This window comes from Suricata suricatta, chromosome 13, assembly GCF_006229205.1.
Source record: "Suricata suricatta isolate VVHF042 chromosome 13, meerkat_22Aug2017_6uvM2_HiC, whole genome shotgun sequence".
In the NCBI taxonomy this organism is placed as follows: domain Eukaryota; kingdom Metazoa; phylum Chordata; class Mammalia; order Carnivora; family Herpestidae; genus Suricata; species Suricata suricatta.
Genome location: NC_043712.1, coordinates 23330830 through 23357346, shown reverse-complemented (window position 1 = coordinate 23357346; position 26517 = coordinate 23330830). Strand labels below are relative to the sequence as shown.

Sequence of the window (26517 nt, the reverse complement as noted above, 5' to 3'; positions counted from 1 at the left end):
TCACTGCAGAACACAAGAGCCTCAGCTTTCCCCTTTTGTTTTCTGTCTCCTGGTTTATATTGGCTTGTTGAACATAGCCCTTTAGAGATTTTGTAATGCTGCGTACTGGAGAAGAAATAGGACAGAAAATGAAAATAGGGAAACTATAAAGTTGCTCACATGTACAAATGCAAGCTGTCTGTTTTGTTCCCTGGAAAATGTAGATGATCTGTGATCTCTCTTGCTGGCCCTTCCTTGTGTAGTCACATCCTCCGTATCTTCCTCCCTAGTCTGGTAGACTCTAAAGCAATTGATAGAGCATTTAAAAAAGAATGCCCTGCAAGTTTTTAGGTTTTATTTTATTTAGAGTTTTACACCCTGTCTTATTCTTTTAAATTCAGTTGTGTTTTCATTATTTTTATTTTTGCTTTTACAAATTATTCTTATTAAAGTGTTTAATGAAGACTGAAAGGGAACTGCCTGAAAAGGTACAGAAACCATCTTATTTCATGTAACCAAGCTGGCCACCTAGTGGACATTATTTTGGAATGCAGTCAGATGCATCAGTTTCAAATATATAATTTGAATTCCGAATAAAACATTCCAAAATGAACAAAACTCTTCTACTTACCATTGGCCTTGGAAGTGAAAGGTAGCCATACTTCTCTCCTACAAATAATACATACAGCTTAAAACAAATTTTCTATTAGCATATTTTCTATTATTCACATTTAATTTTTAAAATATAAACTACAAATGTTAGTACATTAGTTTTGATAATTTAATCTGTTATAAACGTGTTTCAGAAATGCAATTGTAATTTGATTGGTGAACATGAAGATTGTCAACAGTTGTTATATCCCTAAGGTACCTGGCTGGACAATCTCTACCTCCCCCAATGTAATGGTGAAAAAGCTAAATATCTCAGTGATAATTACTTATATTGACAACAAGCTTCATTCATAGTGAAATCGTTTATATCAGCCTGCCTCTACTGAAACCAGATTCTTCTTTTATCAGTAGGAGTTATCAGTGCTTGCCTCCTTTTCTGTGAGTATTGAACCAAATCACTTACAGCTCACTTCATAAAGTATTCTTCTAGTCAGAGAGCAACTCTAGTGCATGAAGTAGGAAGATGAAATAAACCAGGTAACAGTCTCTTAGCTGTGAATTAACACGTGGCAGGAAGCACAGTAACTACAGAAAGCAAGATACTGTATAATGCCCACTTCATCCCCATGCTTTCCTCTTTCAAACTTCTGGATCATGTATACAGTCAGATTGCAATGGATGGTAGATTTTTTTTTGATAGCTTAGTTTGTTTATCTGAGGAAAGAATTTACAAGATTTGAACAGCAATTACTTCCTAATTCAAGTAATGGAAGCTTTGTTCAGCTGTAATATATTAGGTAGAACCATGTGAAATCGCTAATATTCAACCACTTTGAAATACAAAAACAGCAATTTCATATAGTTTCACCTGATAAAAGTAAATACAATGTCAGAGTACTAAGTCATACGCTTTCTTACAGAACTATTACATGAGCAAGGTGAGCCTGTTCATAACATATTTCCATCTTCTTCTAGAACTGTGCTGTTGAATATCGAATCCACTAGACATTGACTAGTGAGCAACTGAAACACGACCAGTCTGAATGGAGATGTGCTTTAAGTATAAAATACATATTGGAGGGGCACCTGGGTGGCTTAGTTGGTTAAATATCTGACTTCGACTCAGGTCATGATCTCACAGTTTGTAAGTTCAAGCCCTGCATCGGACTCTGCACTGGATCCTCTGTCTCCCTCTCTCTCTGCTCCTCCCCTGCCCTTGTGTGCACTCTCGCTCTCTCTCTTTCAAAAATAAACATTTTAAAAAATAAATAAGATACATATTGGACTTTGAGCACTTAATATAAAGGAAAAGATGTAAAAGACCTCATTAATACTTTTTAAGTATTGATTATAAATAGAAACAGTATTTTGGATACATTGGGTTAAATAAAAAATATTAAAATAAATTTCACCTGTTTCTTTTTAAAAATTTTCTTGTGCCTTATACAAAATTTTAAATTACATAAGTGGCTCACACTGTATTTCTGTTGAACAGTGCTGATCTAGAAAATGGACCGTCATTATGGGTCAGCCATTGGTACTTGGAAATAGTTTTATGATTCAAACATTTTCTTTGTAATGTCAGAATTGTAAGGGAATTTTACTAATAATTTTCTGTTCTCAAAATTGTGAGAGAAAAATAAAACTTAGAGAAGACATTATTCCATGCCTTGTCTCCTAGCCCTGATATGAAAAGTGTCTGACTTAGGTGTGAAAAGAAGACTTTAAGTCACTGAGAACCTCAAAATTCACCGTTTATTTCAACATAAAGTCCAAATCCTATCCATAATATCCCTTAAAAAGTGGGCTTAATCAGCTACAGAAATAAGCATAATCATGACATAATTAGCTTGGGTGTGAGTATTCTTGTATTAGCTACCCTTGGGTTCCTCCATAGTGACTACGTCCCTAAAATGTTCACACTTACTCTCCAAGAGGAAAAAAAAAAACATATTAATCTCTTATTTCTCCAAGAAACAACAGAGTTAAAGAAACCAGAAGGCAGCGAGAAATAAATGTGATGAAACAAAGAGCCTTTATATAATGCAATCATTACCGTTCACCAACTAATTACCTGGTACTTCCAGGCCCTGAGGCTGTCTCGTAGGTACTCTGTTTTGCTCCCTATTCCCAACACTCAGTTGGACTAAGAATGGTTTGCTTATTTGAGGAAAATTGCAAAATTGACCATTCTTCAGATAGTTTTCCCCAAATAGTTTTCCTATTCAGGTAAGGTTGTCCTTCTTTCCCCAAGTTCCAATGTAAGCCAAGTTAAGTTGATAATAATATCAAAACAAAACAAAAGTTAATAAAGATACCAAAATCATTAAGCTGAATCATTTTATATTAATTTTATAGTTGTTTTTTCCATACAAGTCTAATATTGCCATTGATTCTAAGTAGAGCAAATATATCAATTCAGTTATGTTTAGCTATTACATCAAATTAAAGAAGTGGCACAAGCAATTTATATCTCTGATGAAAACATGTTATAAACATTAGAAGTAACTGGAAAAACAGTGATATTTGTGGAGGAAATCGACTTGATATTTGATTTATAAAACTGTTTTCAAAGAACAGTTCTCACAGGGGTATCATAAGTTTAGTGCTCCCTAAATCAGCACCACAGCTGTACCATCTTTACTTCTCATTTACCCTCCAGATACACTAGGTTCACAATGTAGCTCAGAAGCCCCTCTCTCTCCTGGGAGTACCCAAATGATTTCTTTTGAAACCTAATTGAGAAATGCTGCTCTCATTTTCAACATCCAGAGCTTTTCTGCATCTCAACAAACCCAAGCTAATTTCCAAGGACAGAAAAGCCTATTACTTCACTACATATGTGCTATGTTTTTCCCTACTAGAAGTTCACACAATTAGCTCTTTTGATTCTGGAAGGAGCTTTACATGGCATGACCAGAATGACCACATCCCCAGACCTACTTAAAATGAATGGCTAAGTACTTAAGGAAAGGAGATTATTAGCTAACCATAGGAGCAGGATTGGGGTATTCTGATCCAAACCCAGTTTTCATCCTCAAACTTTCCCTTGTCTCTACATTCAATTAATCACCAAATTCCACCACAAGCAATATTACTTGTAAGGTTCTTCTTAAATCAGTCCTCTTATCTCCATTTCTATTATCATCATCTCACTATCTCTTGTCTGATGGACCACTCCCTTGATCCGAACTCCATTTCCCCCCCAAACAAGCTCCTATTTATCCACAAGCATGTTCCTCCTTCTGTCCCATTTCAGTGAAATGTATCCAATCTGCCAAGTGACAAGGTAAGTGCAGAGCTATGGAACAGGGCTGCTAGGTACATCCCTATAGCCTGAAGCCCAGTCATATTAATTCTAAGATGGCTCAAACAGAACACGAGGAATTCAGTTTCCTTAAAGGAGAGGTAGAGTCTATAGGTCTCCTTTTAACGTTTAGTTACCTAAAATAATCTCAAATTCTAAATGCTGTGATTACATATTCAGCACTAAGGGAAAGTAGAATCTTTCTGATTGGGTCCCTTCTGATAAGAAGACCACGGCTTCCCAGGAGATTTGGGTAAGAAGGCAGAAATGGATGAAGATAGAAAGGCAGTAAGACAAGTATTGATTTTTGAGTTCTTAAAACAATACCAGGAGACCCTATTGTGAAATTTGAGTGTCTCAGGGTCAGGGGGACAATGACTTAGCTCTGAGACTGACTTTAAGTATGAGAACATTTAAAGTCTCTTCTCATTGCTTACCATGTGGTTTGCTACTTAATTGGTTGGTTAAATGATACTTGCAACATATCTGATAATTTTTCTAGTAATGAGAATCAAGATATTCAGAGCAGTACAAAGGTAGCTAGAATACAGCAAAGGCTTTTCATTCATCGCTGTAACATGAGTTACAGTAGTAGCAGAAAGAAATGAGGATCCGAAGAATACACTGTCCTTTTAGGGAAGCACTGGGCAGGTGCAAGGTAACAGGCAGGCCTGTCATAATAACCAAACAGAACAGGAAAAACAATACTGTGACGCTGGACTCAGTCCAGCCAATAATGGCTAACCCAGAGTTGGACTTCTTTGTCAGAAAAGCTATTCTTATGAGCTTAGTGATAAAAGTCAGAACAAAGAAAGGCAGTACAAGAAATTAACCAACTCTATCTCAATTAATTCCACATAAGTATCCTTCTGAATAACAAGGTACTTTACCAGTAAACAATGGATGGACCATTGATTAAAGGCAACAGAGATTCCCCCCTAACGAAGAATTTTTCAACCCTAAGAAAGTTAAGGTTTTCCGAGGACAGGTTACTCAAATCTCAAGAAGAAACCATTTACATAATATCCAGCTTGAAAAGAAAAGAAACGATAATCAACTTTGTAATCCAAAAATAAGTATAGGATTTTCCTGTTTCAACTCTGGTCTACCTGTAGTGGATGCTAGTGCTGAGAAGGACAGGAAGCCACTTTTCCTCATTTCCTTAACAAGTCCTATGGCTAAATGATCATTCTTCTTTAAATGTGGATCAATTATATCACCTTTTCATATATGAAATATATATATGAAATATATCACCTTTTCATATATGAAACTTGCCTCACATAAAAATCCATGTGCCTACAAATACTTTATAAAAGCATCAAAATAATAAGCCATTTGGACTATCACAGAAATCTTTAAATGTAAGAAGCATGGCAAACATTTATTATACTTTACAAATTATGCTATATTCACAAAGTCTATCATCTCCTGATTTTTAAAAACAACTCAGCAATTATCCTAAATAGGTGTTTTTTTAAATATGAAATGTTTAAATGTGTAATTCAATAAAAATAAGTATGTAATTTGATGTTACTGTGACTTGAATGACATTTTATTTTAAAAAACAAGCATGCTTGACACTAACAGAAGCTGTTCAAAGGGGAAAAAATACATGAAACACATAAACATAAATAAAGGATATACAATACAATGGGAAATAAACAAAACTCCCAGTTGATAATAAAATAAAGAAGACGATGCCTTCATATACAATGTGCAGTGCTATTCTACATGTTGTAGAAATACCAATGAACTTACCCACCACAGGAAACATTCCAAGATTATGCAGTCATCAAAGAAAGAGATTCCATCCAAGTGGAAGGAAAGCAATTCAAAAATCAGATAACTACATTCATTTCATTATGAAGTTAGTAGAATTAAATCAGAGAATAATTGTATTATAGAAGAGCTTTTATACTAAATCTAAGAAACAATTTAGGTAAAACATAAAATGACTGAATTTCAATAGAAAAACTAGAATATTAGCATTATCCCAAAGAAATCTACTATACTGTTGTACAATAAATTATACTGCTTAGATACTATAATAAAGGACAGACACGTTTTCACAATTTTTCTGTGGAAGATATGTTACTGGAAAAACCCACTGGTTTATAACAAGATAATTCAGTTTGCAACTGAGGTTTGACATTAAAAAACTAACAGAATTAATGAAAATAATAATGTATTTAAATAGTGGACAGTTTCTCACCTCGTCTTCCTTCAAACACGTCATTGATTTCTCTTAGCAGTGTTGACATGTCACTAATTTGGGATTCCCAAGCTTCACAAAAGACATCTAGGTTTTCTTTAGCAATTTTACTAGACGGATGCAATGTCAATGTTTCAGCAGCAGAAATTATCTAATGAAACACAAAGACACAGGCGTATATTTCAAAATCCTAGTTCTTAGACTCATATTGGAGACCAAACTGAAGTCTGTACTGTTCAACTCAGCAAACAACTGTGAAGTGATTTCCACACATAAGCTCCATGTTGGCGGATGTGGAGGTACACAGAACAAAACTCACTGTTTCTTATAATCTGATCCACAAATAGACAGCATGCTTATATACAAAAATGTATTCAGGGAGCGATGATCTTTATTTCAGGAAAACTGTTTCAACGAACTTATTTCCATAGGATAATTCAAAGAACTATTCTCAGACTAAAAAGAGTGTACTGTGCACTGTAGTACAAGAGATGTGGTAGCAGTTGTAGTCAGCAGGGTAGTGGTAGTGGTGGCAGTAGTAGTATTGGTATTAGCAGTGGTAGTAACAGTAGTAATAATGGTAGCAGTAATAATAACAGTAGTAGTAGTAGTAGTGCGGGGGCGGAGTAGGTAGGTAGTATCACTGGTAGTGGTCGTAGTAGTAGTAACATATATACACACCTATGAGTACATGGCAGATACGCTCTTGAGAGACTGTTTTAGGTGCTTGATATACATTAGTATTAATCTTCAGAAACACACAAACAAAATACTTACTTTCCTTCCCAAATACACATTAATCCTATTATACAGCTAGAAAAACCAAGGCTCAGAGATACCAAGTAACTAATAAATGACTATTCATTTACCTACTATGTGCCAGGTACTGTGCCCATGTTCCAGGACCTGGGGAAACAGCTGTGAATGAAACAGATAAATCTGTCTGTCTTCATGGGGTTTACATTATAATGGAAGGAGACGCATAATAAAAACATACAAGCAAACGTTAAGATGTTTTACAAGATGACAAATTGTATGTATAAAAATAAAGGGTAAGAAAGGTAGAGGATGCTGGAAGGTCACTGAAAAGGAGGCACGCAAAAAACAAAGAAGTCAAGGAAGCCATGAGGAAGTCTAGGGCGAGTCATTTGGGATGAGCTGGGGACACTTCTAGTGTATTTAAGGAACAGCCAATAGGCCAGTGTGACTAGACTGACATGAAAAGAAGGTTACCAGTGGCCCTCCGCTGAGGAATACACACAGTAAGGACTGGACTTTACTGTGAGTGACTCAGGAAGTCACTGAAGAGCTTTCAGAAGACTGATATGATCCACGCCACGCTCCCTCTAAGGGAGTGAAAGGTACAAGTTCCTCCTGGGTGGGCAGTGCCATGGGCACAGGGCTTGACAAGTAGGTGGCAGCTTTATGAGCATAACAAGGTCGCCAGCTTCAGGGAAGGTGGGTATTTGGGCTTGATTTCAGCAGTAGTGCCCTCTTGCCCAGGAGTTACCACATGCTGTACAAACTGTTCAACTGTGTTCTGTGTCATTTCCAGGACACGATGGAACACAGCTCCACTGAGCATGCAGCCTGCGTAAGATTCTATCTTTCTCTCTCTCTTTCTCCCCTGTTCACATTCTCTCTCTCTCAAATTAAAAAAATATATTTAATTTATATATATAAAAATTATATTATACATTCTCTCTCAAATTAAAAATATATTTTAATTTATATATAATAAAATATATTAAATATAATAAAATAAAATTTAAAATATGTATATATTTTTTAATTTGAGAGAGAGAGAGAATGTGAGCAGGGGAGAGAGAGAGACAGAGAGAGACAGAGAGACAGAGAGAGACAGTCTTAGGCAGACTCCATGCTCAGTGTGGACCCCAAAGCAGGGCTCAATCCTACAACCCTGGGAGCATGACCTGAGCTAAAATCAAGAGTCAGATGCTTGGGGCGCCTGGGTGGCTCAGTTGGTTAAGCATTTGATATCAGCTCAGGTCATGATCTTGTGGTTTGTGGATTTGAGTTCCTTATCAAGCTCTATGCTGACAGCTTGAAGCCTGCTTCGAATTCTGTGTCTCCCCCTCTCTCTGCCCCTCCCCAACTCATGCTTGTGCATGCGCACTCTCTTTCTCTCTCTAAAAAACAAACATTAAAAAAAATTTTTTGAAGAGTCAGACGCTCAACTGACTGAGTCATCCAGATACCCCTACCATGTAACATTTTAAAAGAAATATAAAAATGACATAGCTAAAGTAGAGATGTCCAGAAATAAATATAAATTATCCCAGTGATCCCTTTGTGATACAAATGGTAAAGACTAGGAGTAATGAGGCTGTAGAAACAAAAATGCTTCTCAAGTTATGGAAGTTGACAACAGGCTCTCACTGCCCTGTGGTAGGAAGCATGGTTGTCCCTAATATTCCTGCTGCAGTTAAAACAGTCAGCAGAGAATTATAAGCAAACAGCGAGTAGGGCTTGAGGGTAACGAGAGCTGACTGCATATGGCAGGAGAGTCAAAACCTGTTCCACTGAAATACATTTAGAGCCAAGGTACACAGGATGCATCTCAAGTGGACAAGCAAATATTGAAACCTTGGTTTTTCCTAATAAACAGAGATCCTCTGGTTATAATAAAATGTTCAGCTGATGATCACTGCTAAGGGTCACTCATGTAGTTCCTGCTTCCATAATGAGCCTTTGGCGCTGTTCTCTTCAGGAAAGCATACCATCCTTCCAGGGTTCATCACAGTTCTGCTAGAGGACACACATCACCGCTGTCTCTAAGTCACTTGCACTGTTCTCAACTATAACTCCAAGGGCTCTACATCTATCATCTAATACTGCCATTAGGAGTAAGCCCCTGGCTGACCATGGTAAATGAAACAAGGACACTGGTAAACTGTATTTTAGAGCTTAGACCTAAAAAAGAAATGAAGTTCTGCCCCTCACTTTTCTCTTTAATTTGACAGGGACAATATTAAAGGAGTATCAATTTTTAAAAGACTCTCACAAATTATGAAGACAAAGCAATATTTCAGAAAATTCAGAAAAAAAAAAACTCACAATACTTCCAAATAAGCACAATAACTTTCATTTCTACATATTCCTATGCACATTTTCATAGTAGCAATTATAGTAAGTATATAAATCTGCATCCTGCTTTTGCCATCTAACATTTTAACAAAACATTTTTCAATGCTGCTAATTCTAGTTGTCATAATTATTATTTTAAGGTCTTAATGTATTATTTGCCTGACTTCAGATAGTTATTTTGCTTCCAACTGTATCTTATTGTAAGTAATGCTGTAACATTGTTTTAGTTTTAGTTTTTATAATTTGCTGTGTCCTCAGGAATCCTAGGTCAGAACATGTAAATATTTTTATGGCTTGGTCCATAATGGTAACTTACTTTTATAAGAGATTTTATTTTTTTAAGTAATCTCTACACCAATGCAGGGGTTGAACCCACAACCCTGACACCAAGAGCCACACACTCCACCAAATGAGTCAGCCAGGTGCCCGATAACTTACTTTTCAAATGTGTCATAACAAGCTGCATTGTGAACAGCTTCACTGAAAATAGATATAAACTAGAGCATCAATTAAATGGGCCAATCTCCAGTTTTGCAGATGAGCAGCTAACCCAAGGCGATGTCATCTCCGTTCAGGCCCGCTACAATGAAAACTCCATTATCTTTGTTAATCTCAACAGATGTGGCCTCTAGTTATGCAGGACCATGCATATCTTCCTTCCACACAATTTGTTATGATACTCAGACAGACATAATATAAAGGAATGATCTGCTATTGATCATACCTGTTGGCCAGTCACCTGAAATGTCTCCTCTGCATGTCCACAGGTTATTTCAAGAGGTTCTGTGCCAGATATATGTCGCAACAATCGACAGGCCTATGAGAAAACATTTCAAAAGTTCAACTTCCACATTCTCATTCTTCATAATACAGGTTTTCATTTCATAATTAAGAAAGAAAATAAAGCCTTACACATAAACTTACTAAAACCTTATTAAATTAATCCTTATTTATTAAAAATAAGGTTGTACGTTACTGAGATTATTATAACACTTTATTGGTTACCAATAGATTTTCTAGGAATAAAGCAGGAACAAATAAGGGTAGGGCATATTGTCTCTTTGTCTCTACTTCTTATCTGATAATGGCAGGTGGGCACAGAATTCTAGAACCAGGAGGAATCTTTGAAAAGATCTCGTGGTACCCACACACTGTATGTATGAAGAAACTTAAATCAGAGTAGTCACTTGCCCAAGATCCCTGAGCTACCCCACATCAGGCTACACACTGTCTACCAACAATCCACATTTCTCCTCAGGATCAACAAATTAGCACACACCTTTCACTGGAGATAACACTGGATTAGGCAAGGCTGATATAGTGAGAGCCTTTATCAGGGAAAATTATTAAAAATCTTGAAACAAGACAGAAAGCCTTTTTTCCACTTAAAAAATTGCTTCAGGATTCCTATAAATAGCAAGTTTGTTTGCAGTCATAATATTTGGTTTATCAACATAACAGCAATGGGGCTGGGAAATTAAGTGCAGGTGATCAAAAGATACAAATCTCCAGCTATAAGATAAATATGTTCTGGGGATATAAAGTATAAGACTATAGTTAACAGTACTGTTTTGTATATTTAAAAGTTGCTAAGAGAGTAGATCTTAGGAGTTCCCATCACAGGGAAGAATTTTCTGTAACAATCTGAGGTGATGGATGTTAAATAAGCTTACTGTGATGATCATTTCACGATATATACATATATGATATCATTATGTTGTACACTTTAAACTTACACACTGTTATATATCTTTTAATATATCTATTAAAAAAACATCAACATCAAATCTATTTTAAAATGGAGAGAGAGTCATTTTAAGAATGCTCCCTAGCAGTTTTCATATGTCAACAAGTAAAGGAGGGGAAGCTAGTTCACTTAGTCTAAAGAAAGTTTCTTTCTAGGGGTGCCCGGGCGGCTCAGTCAGTTAATCATCTGACTTCAGCTCAGGGCATGAACTCTCGGTCCATGAGTTCGAGCCCCATGTCAGCTCTATGCTGGCAGCTCGGAGCCTGCTTCCGTTCTGTATCTCCCTCTATCTCTGTGCCTCTCCCGCTTGCACTCTGTCTCTCTGTCTCTCTCTCTCTATCAAAAATAAATAAACATTAAAAATTTTTTAAAAAGTTTCTTTCTAAACATTGGTCTGAGATTTGGTGAGCAGGGCACAGCGGGTAATATGGAGACAACTATAGATATGGTTCGTATCTGTGCATTTGTACACATGTTGGATGCACCTCATATGTACAAGGTATACACAGGCTAAGTGTGTCTTTTTTTTTTTTTACTAAGAGATGTCTGATTGTCTGATGTTTTCAATAAGTGGAAGGCGTAGAATCTCAGTTGACCATTGAAATTATAGCAAAAGTGGCAGGGGAAGCAATGACAACACAACAGAGACCTGGGCAGGACAGAAGAGGTTCAGAGAAATACTGGGCTGAATGTCTTCTCCTTGTCCGTCCACATCCACTCTCCTTCCTTCTCAAACCTGCATTTTGCCTGGGACACTGACGTATGTGGGCTACAGCTGTTCCGTCAGTGGGAAGCCCCAGCAGTAGAGCAGCAGGAATGAAAGGAGTAAGAGCCTTTATTCTCGTACACTTTCCTTACAAGGTTGCCTCAGGCTGTCTCTGTGTCTGTTCCTGAAATCAAACCTCTCAAGGTTGCTTTCTGAAAGCATCTATGCCTTTCCAGTTTCCAGTAACCACTCATTCTCCCTATTAATTTGGGCCTGGGAGCAGTCCCAGCTCTGCTATCACTAACCCCAACTACCGCACAGCCACGGATCCCCCCACACCCGTCTATGCAATTGTGAATAGCTCCTCTATTAAAGCCTTTTTAAATTATCCTAATTCAAGTATGCCGTCTCTTTCTGCTGAGACCCCACAGATTCAGATAGAAACAAAGTCATACAATATAGCTCCATTGTTCTACTCCAAAGCCTAATCTCACTGAGAGAATAAAGACAAGAAGATTACTAAGCACATCTACGGGTTCCAGCATTTTTTCTTGTTTTGTTTTAGAGGCCAGATTGTTGTTAGAACAGATAAACATTATACCTTTAACACTGCAAAGGGGACAGAGGAAATGCTCCTAGAAGTTAACCGAAAACTGTGTTAATGATAGCACAACTATCATGAAACTATAATTTCTTTAACAAACAAACCTATTACTCACCTCAACAAGCTGCTCTTTCTGTTCAGAGAGTTTACAGGCATATTCAGCCAAACCTTCTAAATTTCCTTCTACTCCAGTAAGTTTTAATGCTTTTAGAACCACATGATCAGCATGGTATTTTAACAGATCTGCTGCCAGCTGAGTTGCTGTACTGTGAAGCTGCAGATGTGGGGGGTGAAGGGTAATGAAAGGAAGACAACAAACAAGAAGGTTCTGTAATCAAGCACCTCATTGCACTTTACAAACGAGAAAGCCGCCTCACTCGATCCACTGAGAGGAAAGTGTAAAGTTCGTGTGGTAACAGTAGAAGTGGGACAGCACTGGGCAGCGCGCAGGTTCTCCCAGGGCGGGAGTGACACCGACATCGTTGAGTCCCCGGATGTTGGCAGCAATGCTGCGTGCAGAAGACGGACTGCTCAGCCAGCGGAGTGGCTGGTCCCTATTCACCCTGCTGTTAACCGGCTCTTTCCCACGCAGCTTTTCTCTTACTTAAAAAATGCTTCTGCTACTCTAAAAGTTAGTAAAAAGTAGAACAATTCCTGATTAAGAGGATGGTATCCAGAGTACTAAGAGGAAAATCAAATGGCAGTTTATGATCATCAGTGTTTTCTAATAATAGACTTTTGAAAAAGTATTGATGTGAGATTCAGTCAATTAGGTATTGTCACAACTTTATTAAACACTCAGACCACAGCAGACACTGTACTAGCGGCTGGACATACATGACAAGTAGGACACAACCCTTCCCCCAGGGGGTTACAGTCCATCTGTAATTCTATCCAGAACTTTACTCCCCAACTCTTGGGTCACAGGAGAAATGAGACATAAAGGGTAATCAAAACCTTAAGGCTGAACTTGGCTTGGAATGGATTTTAAGTACGGCTCACTCTCAGCAAGACACTGTTGGGTCCGATCACTCCAAAATCTTCTTTTCATCTTTCTTTTATTTAAAAAAAGTGATGTGATGGGTTATTCTGGGGTTCTCCAGGAAGAGATCATTTTTAATAACACTGTCCTAAAGAAAATCTGACTTTGAACTAAGCCTATTGAATGAAATGACTTTTTTTCCCCTGGAAGTAATCCAAAGTCATTTCAAATAACAGGACATTCTACAAAATTAACAATAGAGTGGTCCACATGCACGCAATCCAGTGAGAATAATTACAGTCAGAAACAAAGACATTAAAATGTACTTTCCTCTGGAAACTAAATGCCACATAAGAATTTGAAAATATTTTATTTAACCATCAGGGCCTTAGGGAATACCTAATGCCAGCCCTTTATTTTACAGACTATGAAACAGGTCCTGAGGGACCCAGTGACTTGCCCCCAGTCACGTAAATCTGATGAGTGGGTAGAGAGACAACTTATTACCAACCGTCAGGGAGAGAGGGCAAACAAACCAAAGTTCTGCTCTGTGCAGTAAACCGACAGGCGCTCAACAGACATCATCTGCCTTCCTCCTTCTGAAAAGTCTTCCAGGTTGATGCTGTTATGCCCATTTCAGAGGTAAGGAAAACAAAGCTGGTAGAAAGCCACTCAGTCAGGGCACCTGGGTGGCTCAGTCGGTTAAGCCTCAGACTTTGGCTCAGGTCATGATCTCACGTTCATGGGTTTGAGCCCTGCGTTGGGCTCTGTGCTGACAGTTCACAGCCTGGAGCCTGCTTTGGATTCTGCATTTCTCTGCCCCTCCCCCTCTCATGCTCGCTCTCTCTCTCTCTCTCTCTGTCTCAAAAATAAATAAAACATTAAAAAGAAAAGAAAGTCATTCAGCCTATCACCAAAGGATTTTATTCTCTTACTGATAGTCAAGTTTTAACAGTAATTTAGTTAAATTGAATAGGCTCAGAAAAAAAATACGGATAGGCCTTTTTTTAAACCAAAGAAAACCACAACATCCTTTTATGTTTAACAGGATATAGAAATGAACATTCCAAAAGAGGTCAGTACTAAGTAAGATGTGAAACAAATCACCATGTATGTAATTTATAAAAGAAAAAACCCAGTTTCACTCCCTTGAACCCTGACTCTGCAGAAGTGCAGAAGAATAAAGGAATTAGCGATAGGGAAGCTCTGTTTGGAGAGCGGACAGGTGCTTACTGAGTGCCACCTCCAGGCATCCCCAAAGTAGAGGGAGCTACATGACATGGGTGCTGCAGTGAAGGGCTGAGGCCCCACAGGAAGGCCTGTGCAGAACACACTCAAGCATCCATGAAAGACAAAGTCAGCTTTAAACAGAGCCCAAAGCATCCTGTAAGGGTGCCAGTTTCAAAGAACTTTCCACCTCCCCACTTCCTCTCTTCTGGCCCTTAGCCACAGCTGGCAAAGATCAGAACAGAAGCTAAATAAAGGGGGATGAGGGCAAGAAAAGAGACCAGAGACCACACCTTTCCCAAAAGCCCTAGGTGGGGCTGGGAAACAGGCCCACAACTGAATGAATATCGAAGTAGTGATTAATATACTGGAGAAAACGTTCTCATTTTTGCAATGAGATTGTGTCTCAGGACCTAAAGCAAAGACTGGCAAATTCACTCTCTAAAGGGTCAGATAGCAAATATTTTAGGCTTCTCAGGCTGCACAGTTTCTACTGCAACTATCCAACTCTGCTGTTGTAGTCAAAAAACAGTAGACAACATATAAGCACATGGGCAGGACTAGGTCTCCCGAAACTTTATTTACAACAGACAACCTGGTCATAGTTGCAAACATCTAACTTAACGGGACTTGCAATTACCTGAGAGTGATCGAATAAGTCACAGATGGCCAGGTTTTCATTCAGGAAGCAGGGAAATCTCAACCAAAGAATATTGTTAAAAATCAATTTTATTAAGGTTATAGTTGATATGCAGTAAAACATACCAAAGGTGCTATTTGATGAGTTTTGACACACATTTATATCTATGTTACAGTGGTAACTACCACCGCAATCAATATTTACTGCATTTCCATGACCCCAAAAAGTTCTCCCCTACCCCTTTGTAGGGAATGTCCCCCAACTTCTGGCCCCAGGCAGCCACTGATCTGGTTTCTAACACTGTAAATTAGTACTGCTTTTCTAGAATTTCTTCTAAATGTAATTACACACGCGCGCGCATGCACACGCATGCACGTTTTTGCATCTGACCTCTTTGTGTTATGTTTTAGTGATTCACCCATATTATTACCTGTATCGATACTATTCCTTTTTGTTGAATAGTATTTGTTAGAGTTATACCAAAATTCATTTATCGATTCCTCTGTTGATAGAAATTTAGACTGTTTCCAGTTTGGGGCTATAATAAATAAAGCTGCTATGAACATCCATGTACAAGCTTTGACAATGATGGCACTAATAAAATGGGGGCTTCCAAATGGGAACCCATTTTCTGGCACACAGACTTACTAGTACTAATGCATTGCATACATACCATACAGCATGAAAATTAGCAAAGAATTAAAAGAGGCTAGGTTTCAAACTATACTTACTTCTTTCTTAAGTTCATTGAGATGGTGGCTGATTTTCAATACAGAGAGTTCTAGTTCTTCATCAATACTTTTTGTTCTCTTGCTTTGCTAAAAATTAAAAAATATATACACATAGTGTTACTTCATCTTTTAATCTGGTAATTCCAATCTTACTTGAACTATAAATTACAATAAATATTTAATATCATTTTGTGGATTATAAAAAAGTAGATTTTAAAAATTCACCTGTTTATGGTTGGAATGGAAAATAGAATTTTAACTAGTTATATTGTCCCATTCTGACTATAAAAAGATGAATTTTTAAAATCTAATATTCTTTAATAAATTTATCATGTCTAAAATGAATCAATTTTATCTTCTGCCTTGAATGCTCATCTCTTTGCTTTTAACGGGGTTAAAAATTTAAATCCTATTTACCTTCAAGTCTCCACATAAATGTCTCTTTCTCAGAAAGATTTTTTTCAGCTCACACAATCTAAATTAGGCCATCTTCTTATCCATTCTAATCTTCTAAGTAATCATCCTCGCTTGTAATTACATAGTTACTTTTTGATTTTGTTTGTTTGTTTGTTTAAAGCCTATCTTCCCCATGAAGCCTTGGTAAATTCCACGAAGTCTGGGATTACATTTATTTTACTCACCAATGAATACATAATACCTAGCACAGTAAACATTAGGTAGTAGGTACTCAGTTCTTTGAATCAATAAATTGTTAAATGTCATTATCTTCAAAAAGTCTTTTTATTTTATTTTATTTTATTTTAGAGACAGAGAGCGTGAGAGGGGCAGAGGGAGAGGGGGAGAGAAAGAGAAGGAGAGAGAGAATCTGAAGCAAGCTCCATGCTCAGCACAGAGCCTGATGTAGGGCTCCATCCATGGCCCAGGGATCATGACCTGAGCCAAAATCAAAAGTTGGACACTCAACTGACTAAGCCACCCAGGTGCCCTTAGACGTCTTCCTAATTCTTCTCCCTAAATATAAATTCACCTTCCTTCAAATCCATGCAACACATGGTCTGTACCTCTCTTGGGACACTTAACAAAACTTTCTGTACTTAACTTACCCCTTCCCACATTTTTCTATACTGAAAAATTCTTATAGGCAAAGATTTTATCTCATTCATCTTTAGGTTTCCGGTGCCTAGCATGTAAAAGGCACTCAGTAACAACTACTGAAAAAAATGAATGAATGAACAATATTTCTGGCATGCAGAACCAGAGATCTGTCTGAGTGCTTGTGAAATATGGAAAAAGTGTTGATTACAAATTTAAGTACTGAAAGACTTGGATTCCCAACACAGACAGCACTTACTCAAAGTAACTATTTATAGTGACTTTGGGGTTTAAACTTTAACACTGACGCGATCTATACTTCAGGTCAGATATTATAGAGATATTTCAAACTAATCACAAAATACTGCTTTTAACCCTGACACCACTCTACTCTAGATTAATTTCCCTGTTAATAGGAGCACTTCACTGTCGTGATGCCGAGGAATGTAAGAGAAAATCTTGATTTATATCTACTCTTCAACGATAAACCAATCTTTACAAGAAAATCAACTGCTGCTTCACTCTCTATTCTCCTCCTTCCTCATCTTTACTACCAAAGCTTTTGTTCATGGCTTCCAGATTTGTTCCATCTATGCTGTATGTCATAAACCATGTTACATACTTTTTTTTACATACCCTAGGTCTAAGAAACAAGTAAGTGGTGCCAGAGTTGAGTCTCAGGCCTCTTCCTTTCAATTCTGTAACCACTCTCTGCAAGAGTCAGGACACACTCTTTCTGTGTTGTCCCACTCTATCCATTTTTTTTAATCTTAAGTAAACTCTATACCATGTATGAGGCTTGAACTCGTAACACAAGATCAAATGTCACAAGCTCTACTGACTGAGCCAGCCAGGCACCCCAACTCTGTCCATCTTTACCATTCTAGTCCATGTAGCATCCGAGGCTCTATGCACGCCAGCAGTCTAACCTTCGAGTGGATGCTCACCAATCTTAGGAATTGGGGCAAGGGTGAGAAAATCTCTCATTTGCCAGCTCATCTACCCTTGTCTTCATTGCAGCTGGACCTCATTAAGTTTTCTAAATTGTTGTGTCTGTAAATCAGCTGTCCTCAGAGTTAAGAACTGTGCATGTGTGAATGGCTCTGGCAGTAAGACTCAGGCAGGTCCCAAGAACCCGTAGGCAGGGGTCTATCCTCTGCTCTTCACTCTGAAGAAGGATTTTGGGGAGGAATTTTCCAGAGGTGAGTTTGGTGGATGAGTGGGGACTATGGGATGAACTCGTGATAGTGATGGTAGTATAGAATACAGGCTGGCCAGCACGAGAAACTGAGAAACAACAGGCCCAGAAATGTCAAATACTGTGAGTGCTGGATGGGTGAGACACTTTGGCCAAGAAGGGGGAGAAAAGAGATGAGACATCCTTGTCCCTTCCCAGGCCACAGTCACGCTCCTGGTAATTATATTAGCTTGCACAGTACTCAGAGCCTTAGGGAAAAGTTACTGTAGAAGATTCACGTGGATGAAAAGAAGTTCTTACACTTTGAATCCACACAGAAATCAAGTGCCGCAGTTCCAGCCTCGCCTGACTGGACAGTTCCAAGATGCGCTCCCTATGCTCGTGGCTGGTGTAGGCAGAATCAGTAAAGTCCTCTGTGCGCTCCAAGATGACTTCCAAAGTCGCAGAAAGATTCTCTTTTGACTGAAAATAAAGATTCTCCCGAAGAGCTTCAATGTTCATCTGAGAACAAAAAGGATAAACATCTATATTAGTCAATATTCCCACCAAACCAAATGGGCTGTAATTTCTAACAGTGCCCAGAGAGACACTAGCCAATTCTTCGCTTGTCTGAGGGCTCGGGGGAAATACAACCTCCAGTGATGACTCTATTCTCCAGGACACATTGCTCAGGAGCTACCAGCGGCCATGCGGAGAGTCACCACAATGTTGTTAATACCACGTTCCTAGGAGATCAGTAGACACAGGCAGAAAAAGCATTTTATCGTGTAGCAACTGGTAGGAAAAATGAACCAGCCTGCAGGTAGAGAATTTGCATCTGAGAAGATGCTGAGGCCAAGTCCTAGAAGACGCCACATCCAAATATGAACTTGTACTGGGCCCAGGGGGAAAGGGTGTGGAGGGTGTGGGTAGGGGAAGGGCTGGGAAAGGCATCAATTTTTCTCTCAATTCTGCAAAACTCTCCTAGACGCCTAATCAGTCTCTCTACATTTTGTGTTATGTCCCCAACAGCACCTCCCAAAACATTCTATCATTCTCTACCTGTACAATCTTTCTAAAATGGAAAGCTTCTGATATTGCCATCTCCCTCTAATTGACATCTCACCACCTCTAAAACTAAGCCCAAATTTCTCCTGTATAACACAAAATCCTCTAGGGTCTTGATGACTTTACAGACATTTCTGACAGTCTATGTCACTGCCCCACATCTTCCCAAACAACCTTCAGCCATCCTTTGCTCAGGGTTCCATAAATCTGTGACTGACACATGCTCACCGGCACACAGTCTTTCTCTCTCTCAGTTTTCTACTGGAACTCTGCCCCTTCAGTTGGATTTAACCTCCGGGCCATGAGATGTGTCACAGAAACAACATGGCCAAAAGGTGACCCATGGTGATGATCATGACTGTGGTTGCATTGAATGTGCTGATAAGGATAGTTTATACTTGTTTAGCACTTTAAAGTCCTTTCATAAATATAGTTTCAAGATACTCCTTACATCTGACCCATTTTCACATGACCCAGGGAAATACCAGGATTTGGAAATGCTATGGAGGCGGGTGAGAGGGTGGGAGGGGCTTGCTTCCCTTCTCCTCTTGGCCCAAGTTGTCTCCAGTAACTACTCCATCCTAGGTAAACAGCATTTTTTTCTTTTAAGCTAGGAAAGAACACGGGTAAAAGTAATGTATGGAATTAACAATAAGCATCTGAGATTCAGAATTTAAACAGGGCCATTCTCTGCTCCTTAAGATCAGGAGGTCAGGTTTGGCCCGGCCGTGAGTAAAATCTTGCCTCGCTTCTGTTCAGCGGGCCTTTCGACAGAATTTAAACAGGATTACAACATAAAAATCAGTCATGTTGACCACACACCATTTATGTTTAAAGTTTTTGATTCTCCCTTTTGAAAAACATATATATGCTTTTAAACAGCAACTTAGGGGCATGTGGGTGGCTCAGTAGGTTAAGCGACCAACTGTGGTTCGGGTCATGATCTCACAGTTGGTGGGTTCAAGTCCCATGTTGGGCTCTGTGTTGACAGCTCAGAGCATGGAGCCTGGTTCAGATTCTGTGTCTCCCTCTCTCTGCCCCTCCCCTGTTCATGCTCTCTCTCTCAAAAATAAATAAACTTAAAGTTTAAAAAAAAAACCCAGCAACTTATTTTTTTTCAAAGACTATTCATTTATATGGTTCCATAAGATTTGTCCACATCTCTCAGTACTGAGCATAGTAATGCAGCTTCCCACTATAGATGATGATACTCTCCATCAGAAAAGAAGGTCGGATGCCAAAAAGATACCTACTGACCATGAGACGGAGTCTTTTCCTAACAGCTCTGTGCTCCAGAATGCCTGGTGCTGAAGCGGCAGCCAGAGCAGCTGGCGGCAGCCACAGGCACTGCACTGCCCGGGTTAATCAGAAGCCGAGCTATGGCAGCAAGAGGCAAAGACCTAGCTCTGGCCCTGTTTGTTTCCCTAATTATTGCTTAGCCTTTGACAAGACACCTCCCTCACCCCCAGCCTTTATAAAAAGAGCAATAAAATCTCTAAGAGAATGACTGATCTCTGTAGCTTCTTTCCCCTCGAAAAGAGAGGGCAGGACCTGCAGAATACAGGCAAACCAGCAGGTACAACCTGAAAGGTCATGGACTTTGGGATTTGTGAGTCCTGGTTCTAAAGAGGGCTCCTCCTCAAAAACACGACGATAGTAAAACCCACCTAAAAGGGAAGTCAGAGATTAAATTAGATAATTTAATGAAAAGCATGGCCCCAAAAAATAACTGTCCTTTCCATGCCTTTCTCTCACCCCACGTTCCTACTTAGACCTTCACGCAATTAAAAAGATGAAGGAAGGCCATCCTCATTGCAGCCCTTAGCCTATTAGACAATTCCAAAGGCCCTAGTCTTGCCAGCTGTTAGGCGGGGGGTTGTGCTTGATGATGTCCTAGGGCCCCCCTGACGCAGCCCCTGCTCTTCCACAGAGAGCGGCTTCCCCACCTCTCTGACTTCCCATGAGAAGTTCTGCCCTAAAACGGTGGAGATTCCGAGTCACACGGCCCGGTTTCAAATCCTACCTCTGGCACTTCCTAGCTGGCAAATTACTTAATCTCTGTTTCCCAGTCTCCTCAACAGTGTAATGGGGATAGTAACTATAGTTCTTATGAGGATTTTACATATACATACATTGAAAGCATTCAAATAGGGCGCAGAATAAGTGCTCAATTATACATGTTAGCAAGTATGAGTGTTCATTTAAAAATTTTCATTACCAGGGCACCTGGATGGCCCCATCAATTCATCATCTGACTCTGGATCTTGGCTTTGGTCATGATCTCACAGTTTATGAGTTTGACCCCTGTGATGGGCCCTGCACTGACAAACCAGAGCCTGATTTGGGATTCTGTCTATCCTTCTCTCTGCCCCTCCCCCGCTTGCACACATGCACACACACTCCCTCTCAAAACCTAAAAAAAATTTTTTTTAAATAACACTAATACTATTGCTACAGTCTCAAAGTATCAACCCTAGAGCCCAGGGAAGAGTAGAGATTCCAGCAGAAATGATCTATCTGTCACCATCCACGGATGGTACAGCATTGGTCAAGAAAATTGGGAACGCCCTTCTCTACAGAGGACAGGAGGCTCCCACCGAACCAGGCAGCCACGCAGGGCCAGAGTCACTGCCGTAACCCAAGACCAATGTTCTCTGTACAAACTACACTCAACCAGATGTCACCGAACATTACGTTTACACAGAGTGGCACTGTCTGAAAGAGAAATATGTACTTTGGCTAAGCCTCTATTCTAAAATAGCATGCCAAAATATAGATACTATATCTAATGATGCTCCTCTGATACGGAAAGAAAAAAATATTTTCTCTCTATTCTTACCTTGAATTCTTTAATTCCAGTAAAAATACTGACAGATGAAATGTCAGTCTCTCCACTTGCTTTGCAGTCAGTCACGATTTCAATCACCTTATCTAACGCCACTTTCATTCGGTCAAATACTCCTTCTTTGTTTTTGTGGGCTGATTCGCAGTTGGGATGCCTGAGACAGGTCTTCAAAACAATTGAAAATTTTTATTTTAAGATTTTGCCCATACCATAATACATAAAATCTTACAGAGAACATGTCATGCTAATAAAAATGGTTCTTTACCAAAATCTCCTGGGTCCCTGGCTCACCCAGCTGCTTCTCCTCACTAAAAGTGGAAGCAGGATGAGTAAAAAGCGATAGCAAGGTTAAGTGAAAAAGGCACAGTGCAAAACTGTATCTTTATACTTCAGTAAGCTTACTTAAAACTTGGGAGAAAAAAACTATCTTTATCATGATTTAAACTATTTTAAAATGTTGACTTACATGTGCAAAAACTAAAAAAGAATGAGGAAAAATGAACAAATGTTGTATGACTGTGGATGCATCTTTGATTTTTAAAAAACGAGAATGAAAAATGCTCATGGGCCTAGATGTGAACAGGGTCTTCCAAATGGACTCCAGTGGACTGTGTTTGTGGCCTCACTAATCCTAGCCTGGAGTAAATATTCTGAGCAGAAAAGGCAATCCTAAATAAACTGTTAATAAGCTGTTTCCTAGTTCATTCTCGAATTGTACCAGTATGCTGGCCGGCTGCTGTTCGGAATTACAAGCGCTCAATGCACAATTTTGTTAAAAGGAGAATAAGGAGTTAAAGGTATGAATTGACAGAATAAACAAATTAAAGGCTGAATTACTACTCCACTGTTACTCCACAGATTCTAACTTGCCGAGCTTTTTCAAGAGCACATGCGCTGGCTCCCCAATGAGACTGGCGGACCCCACAGGCCGTGACAGTGTGTGACAGGCCGGAGTCATAGCACCCAGTCACCGTCTTCCGCTCGGCTGCCCGCTCAAAGCTGACTCACGGGTTAGCTGCTGTTTGGAACTGGGGAAGGAAGTTAGCAGTCTTGCTAAAGAATAACAGATTTGACTGCTGTGGCCTATGTTCTGATTTATCGCTCTGATCTCTTTAAAAATGTAAAAATATATATGTTAGACGAGTTTAATCAGGTAAAACAAAAGCGTTCCTACCTTTGAGGCTGTGAGAAGCATCATTGTACACTTTTCAAGAACTGCCCTGGCTGCCGCCATTTTTGCCTTTTTCTTCTCATCTTTCAGATCCTAAAAATGAAATGAAATCATTGAGCATCTAGGATCCTATAAACAATCCGATATCTTGGCAAATCATTTATCCAACAATAACAAGACTCAACCAATTAACTAACAGTGTTTATAAAGTGACAAAATGAAAAAAAAAAACAGGGTAAAGTTTTATAAAATGTCACCACTTTAATCTAAATACACCAACACAAGGTGTGGGAAGAAACGGCTGCCCGTCCTGAGGGCAGCAGAGCCGGGGGCTGGGACCGAGGGGGGCGCTGCCTTGCGGCTCACGCTCCGGTGCCCTGCACGCCAGACGCTCTCATGCCCATGTGGACACACCTCACTCCTGACTGGAAACAACCATCCTATGCTTTACTCAGTTAACAGCTGCCTATTAATCAAGCATTTATGGGCTATTATTTCCTTCCAAACAGACACTTAGAAGTCACTTCTTTCAGAGACCATGTCCGACTAATCCCCCCTAAGTATTTATTCATCTCAAAAGGAGACTTATTTATCCTAAACTTAACCAATACCCTGCTCTAAAATATTCTTAAGATGTTTCTTGGGTGTAGAGTTTCTTCCAACTAGATTATGAAGTCTGAAGCAGGCACTGTGCTTTGAATTTTTTTTCTTTTAGTTTCTCTTCGTAGAGCCCTTGATAGAATGTGTGCTATTACAGAAAGTACCTAAATATTGCGATCAAATCTAGAACCAAATACTCTCATAATTTGGTCACGACCATCTAAATCAGAGGTCAGAAGTCATTTTTAATAAAAGGCCAGAGAATACATTTTTCAGGTTTTCTGGGTCGAATGGTCTCTGAAACAACTATTTAATTCTGCCACTATAGTGTGAAAGCCACCCCTCGACAATACATCAACCAATATGGCTGTGTTCCAATAAAACTTTAATAATGGTTATTGAAATTTGAATTACACAAAATTTTCACCTGTCACATTAGATAGTGTTTTCATTTGTGACTTGTAAGCCATACATGACACCATATATTGCATGGTGATAACGAATGATCAAAAAAAAAAAATGGCATCTCAATCTGTTAGATGGCTAGTCCACAGGACAAACAGAGGCCTCCATAAAACCCAGATGGTCCAAGAAACACTACCTGAAGCATACAATTCAGCCTGTCACCTTCCTGGCCAATATGCTTCTTCTAACTCCAGCTACAACCAGGATAGTCCATGCCCAACCTGATAGCCTATGTCTCAAACATCTCAAGAAGAGGTCCATTATTATATATTTAACCTGCTAACAAGATGAACTTGTGCATGAATACCCCAACAAAGAAAAGTCAACCCTAGATACAACATGGTCTTTCACCTCCCTAAATTTAGGAGCTTTTGGTTAAAATTGGGGAACAGACCTATTAAGAACTAATATCACGGTGTAGGCTGAAAAGTACAGGTGCCAAAGACAGACCTAACAGAGTTCAATCTGTTAGAAGAGTGACTTGGGAAAGTTTATTATCCTCTCAGATTCTGTCTCCTAAGGTATAAAATAGGAATAACAATATCTACCTTGCAGGGATGTTTTCGAAATTAAATGAGATCATGTATATTAAATACCTAACACAGAGCTAATGCAGATAAACAATGCTTGAGTTACTACTACCTATCTCATGTAGAACACTTAGAGAAACAGATCAGAGCAAAATAATATGTAACAAGTTACAAAAAGAATTAACAGATATACAACAAAATACTATCAGAATATATATGATGACTCAATTTATTTGTCTGAGCCCTGGTAGAAGAGTCAAATGTAGTTTCATAAAAGAGGGAATATTAGATCTGAGCCCTAAAGGCAAGTATGACCTTTCTCAGTGTGTGTGGTGAGAACAATCACTGTTGAATGTATGAAAAAAAAAATGTAGATTTATTTACTTTATCCTGGCTCCTTTATGAAAGGCTTTCAACACCAAGGCTATAAATTTAATAAGCAAAGAAACCAACCCAAGTGATCATAAAGATTGCACGTCCATCCAAATTAAAAGGTATGCATGTATTTGAAGATTTTTAAATGTGGTAAATACCTACATTTTGTCTATCACCAGTTAGATGTGCAAACTCCACCATTTCATTTCCAAACTGACTGAATATTTGGACAAACTCTTGAAAGCTATTCACTTTCTCTAGTCTTTCCATAGTTGCGAGAACCTGCAAAACAGAGAATATTTGTTTGTCAGGTGTGGATGTGAAAGAGGCTGAGTGTAGAGGGAAAAGGAGAGACTGAATTCTAGGGGAAGCTAAGGAGGAGAAGGCAGGGAAGGAGGAGCCCCAAGCAGTAGAAGCAGATCCAAAGGTTAGCATCATCTAGGGAAACATTTGTTTTTAGGATGGGGAGATGTGGTGTTACTTGAAAATTAAAAGGAAAAAGAGTAAAAGAAATGCCTCAACAGACAGAGGAGATCGTTTATGTAGCAAAGTCTGGAGAAGGTAGAAGTGCGCAGGATGGAGGTGATCAGATCTTCAGAGAACTAGGGAGAGAGGGGGATACGGGCACTACACAGAAGCCTCAAGGCTCAGTGAACCAGAACCCAGGAAGCCCATTCTTCCCAAGAAGTGGAAGATGTGGAAGGAAGGTCACCTGCCCCATGAGGAGCGGAAAAGGAGGTGTGGAACTTCGAGAGCAGGAAAACAGTTTGGATCATCAGGAATTGCCTGTGTCAAATAAATTAATTGCCAAAAAGCTTTGGGAAGCCAGGGCGAAAAAAGGGAGAAACCTCTAGCAGAACCAAGAGACAAAATGTTAGGTGTTTTCCTGATATTAGAAATAAAGCAAATAAACGTGAAACATATTTTTGAATACATTTCTCTAAAATAACAGCACTGGATTAGCTTTCATCAGACTAAGATAGGTAAAGAAAACACAGATATCCTGTGTTTACTTTTTTAAAATGAGGATATGATAGATGTTTGGCATGTTAATCTGCCCTGGCAGCTCAGGAAGTGCAGGCGACTGGGACAGATAAGGCAGATTGCCACCACTGACCAGAAACTCTAGCTTTCAAAGACAGGAAAGTTTTCTGCTATCCCTCTAGCACTGCCTGATCTACCTCTCCAATTTCCTCTTCTCTTCCAACTCACACTCTGATTCACTCAACACTCATCTGGTAGTTGTGTCCTCAAACCTGACCGAGACAATCCCTTCCCTGGCAGACTGCCCTCCTTCTCGCCTGGGACTTATCCAGGGAAAGTGACTGTACATGCGCCGGCCTCCCGGATGATGGAGGAGCACAACCATTATCTG

At 39.2% G+C, this 26517-nt stretch overlaps 1 protein-coding gene across 1 annotated transcript in view; it reads right to left on the bottom strand.

Moving 5' to 3' along the window:
• CTNNAL1 (catenin alpha like 1) overlaps positions 1 to 26517 on the bottom strand; it is a 57661-nt gene that overhangs the window by 9898 nt on the left and 21246 nt on the right. Inside the window, exons 5-13 of the mRNA XM_029920235.1 lie at positions 25305 to 25424; positions 23176 to 23265; positions 21996 to 22166; positions 18410 to 18610; positions 15859 to 15945; positions 12394 to 12552; positions 9946 to 10038; positions 6114 to 6264; positions 611 to 648 (exon numbers count right to left, since the gene is read on the bottom strand). Coding sequence (XP_029776095.1) covers positions 611 to 648; positions 6114 to 6264; positions 9946 to 10038; positions 12394 to 12552; positions 15859 to 15945; positions 18410 to 18610; positions 21996 to 22166; positions 23176 to 23265; positions 25305 to 25424 — 1110 coding nt within the window. The remainder of the gene's footprint in view (positions 1 to 610; positions 649 to 6113; positions 6265 to 9945; positions 10039 to 12393; positions 12553 to 15858; positions 15946 to 18409; positions 18611 to 21995; positions 22167 to 23175; positions 23266 to 25304; positions 25425 to 26517) is intronic.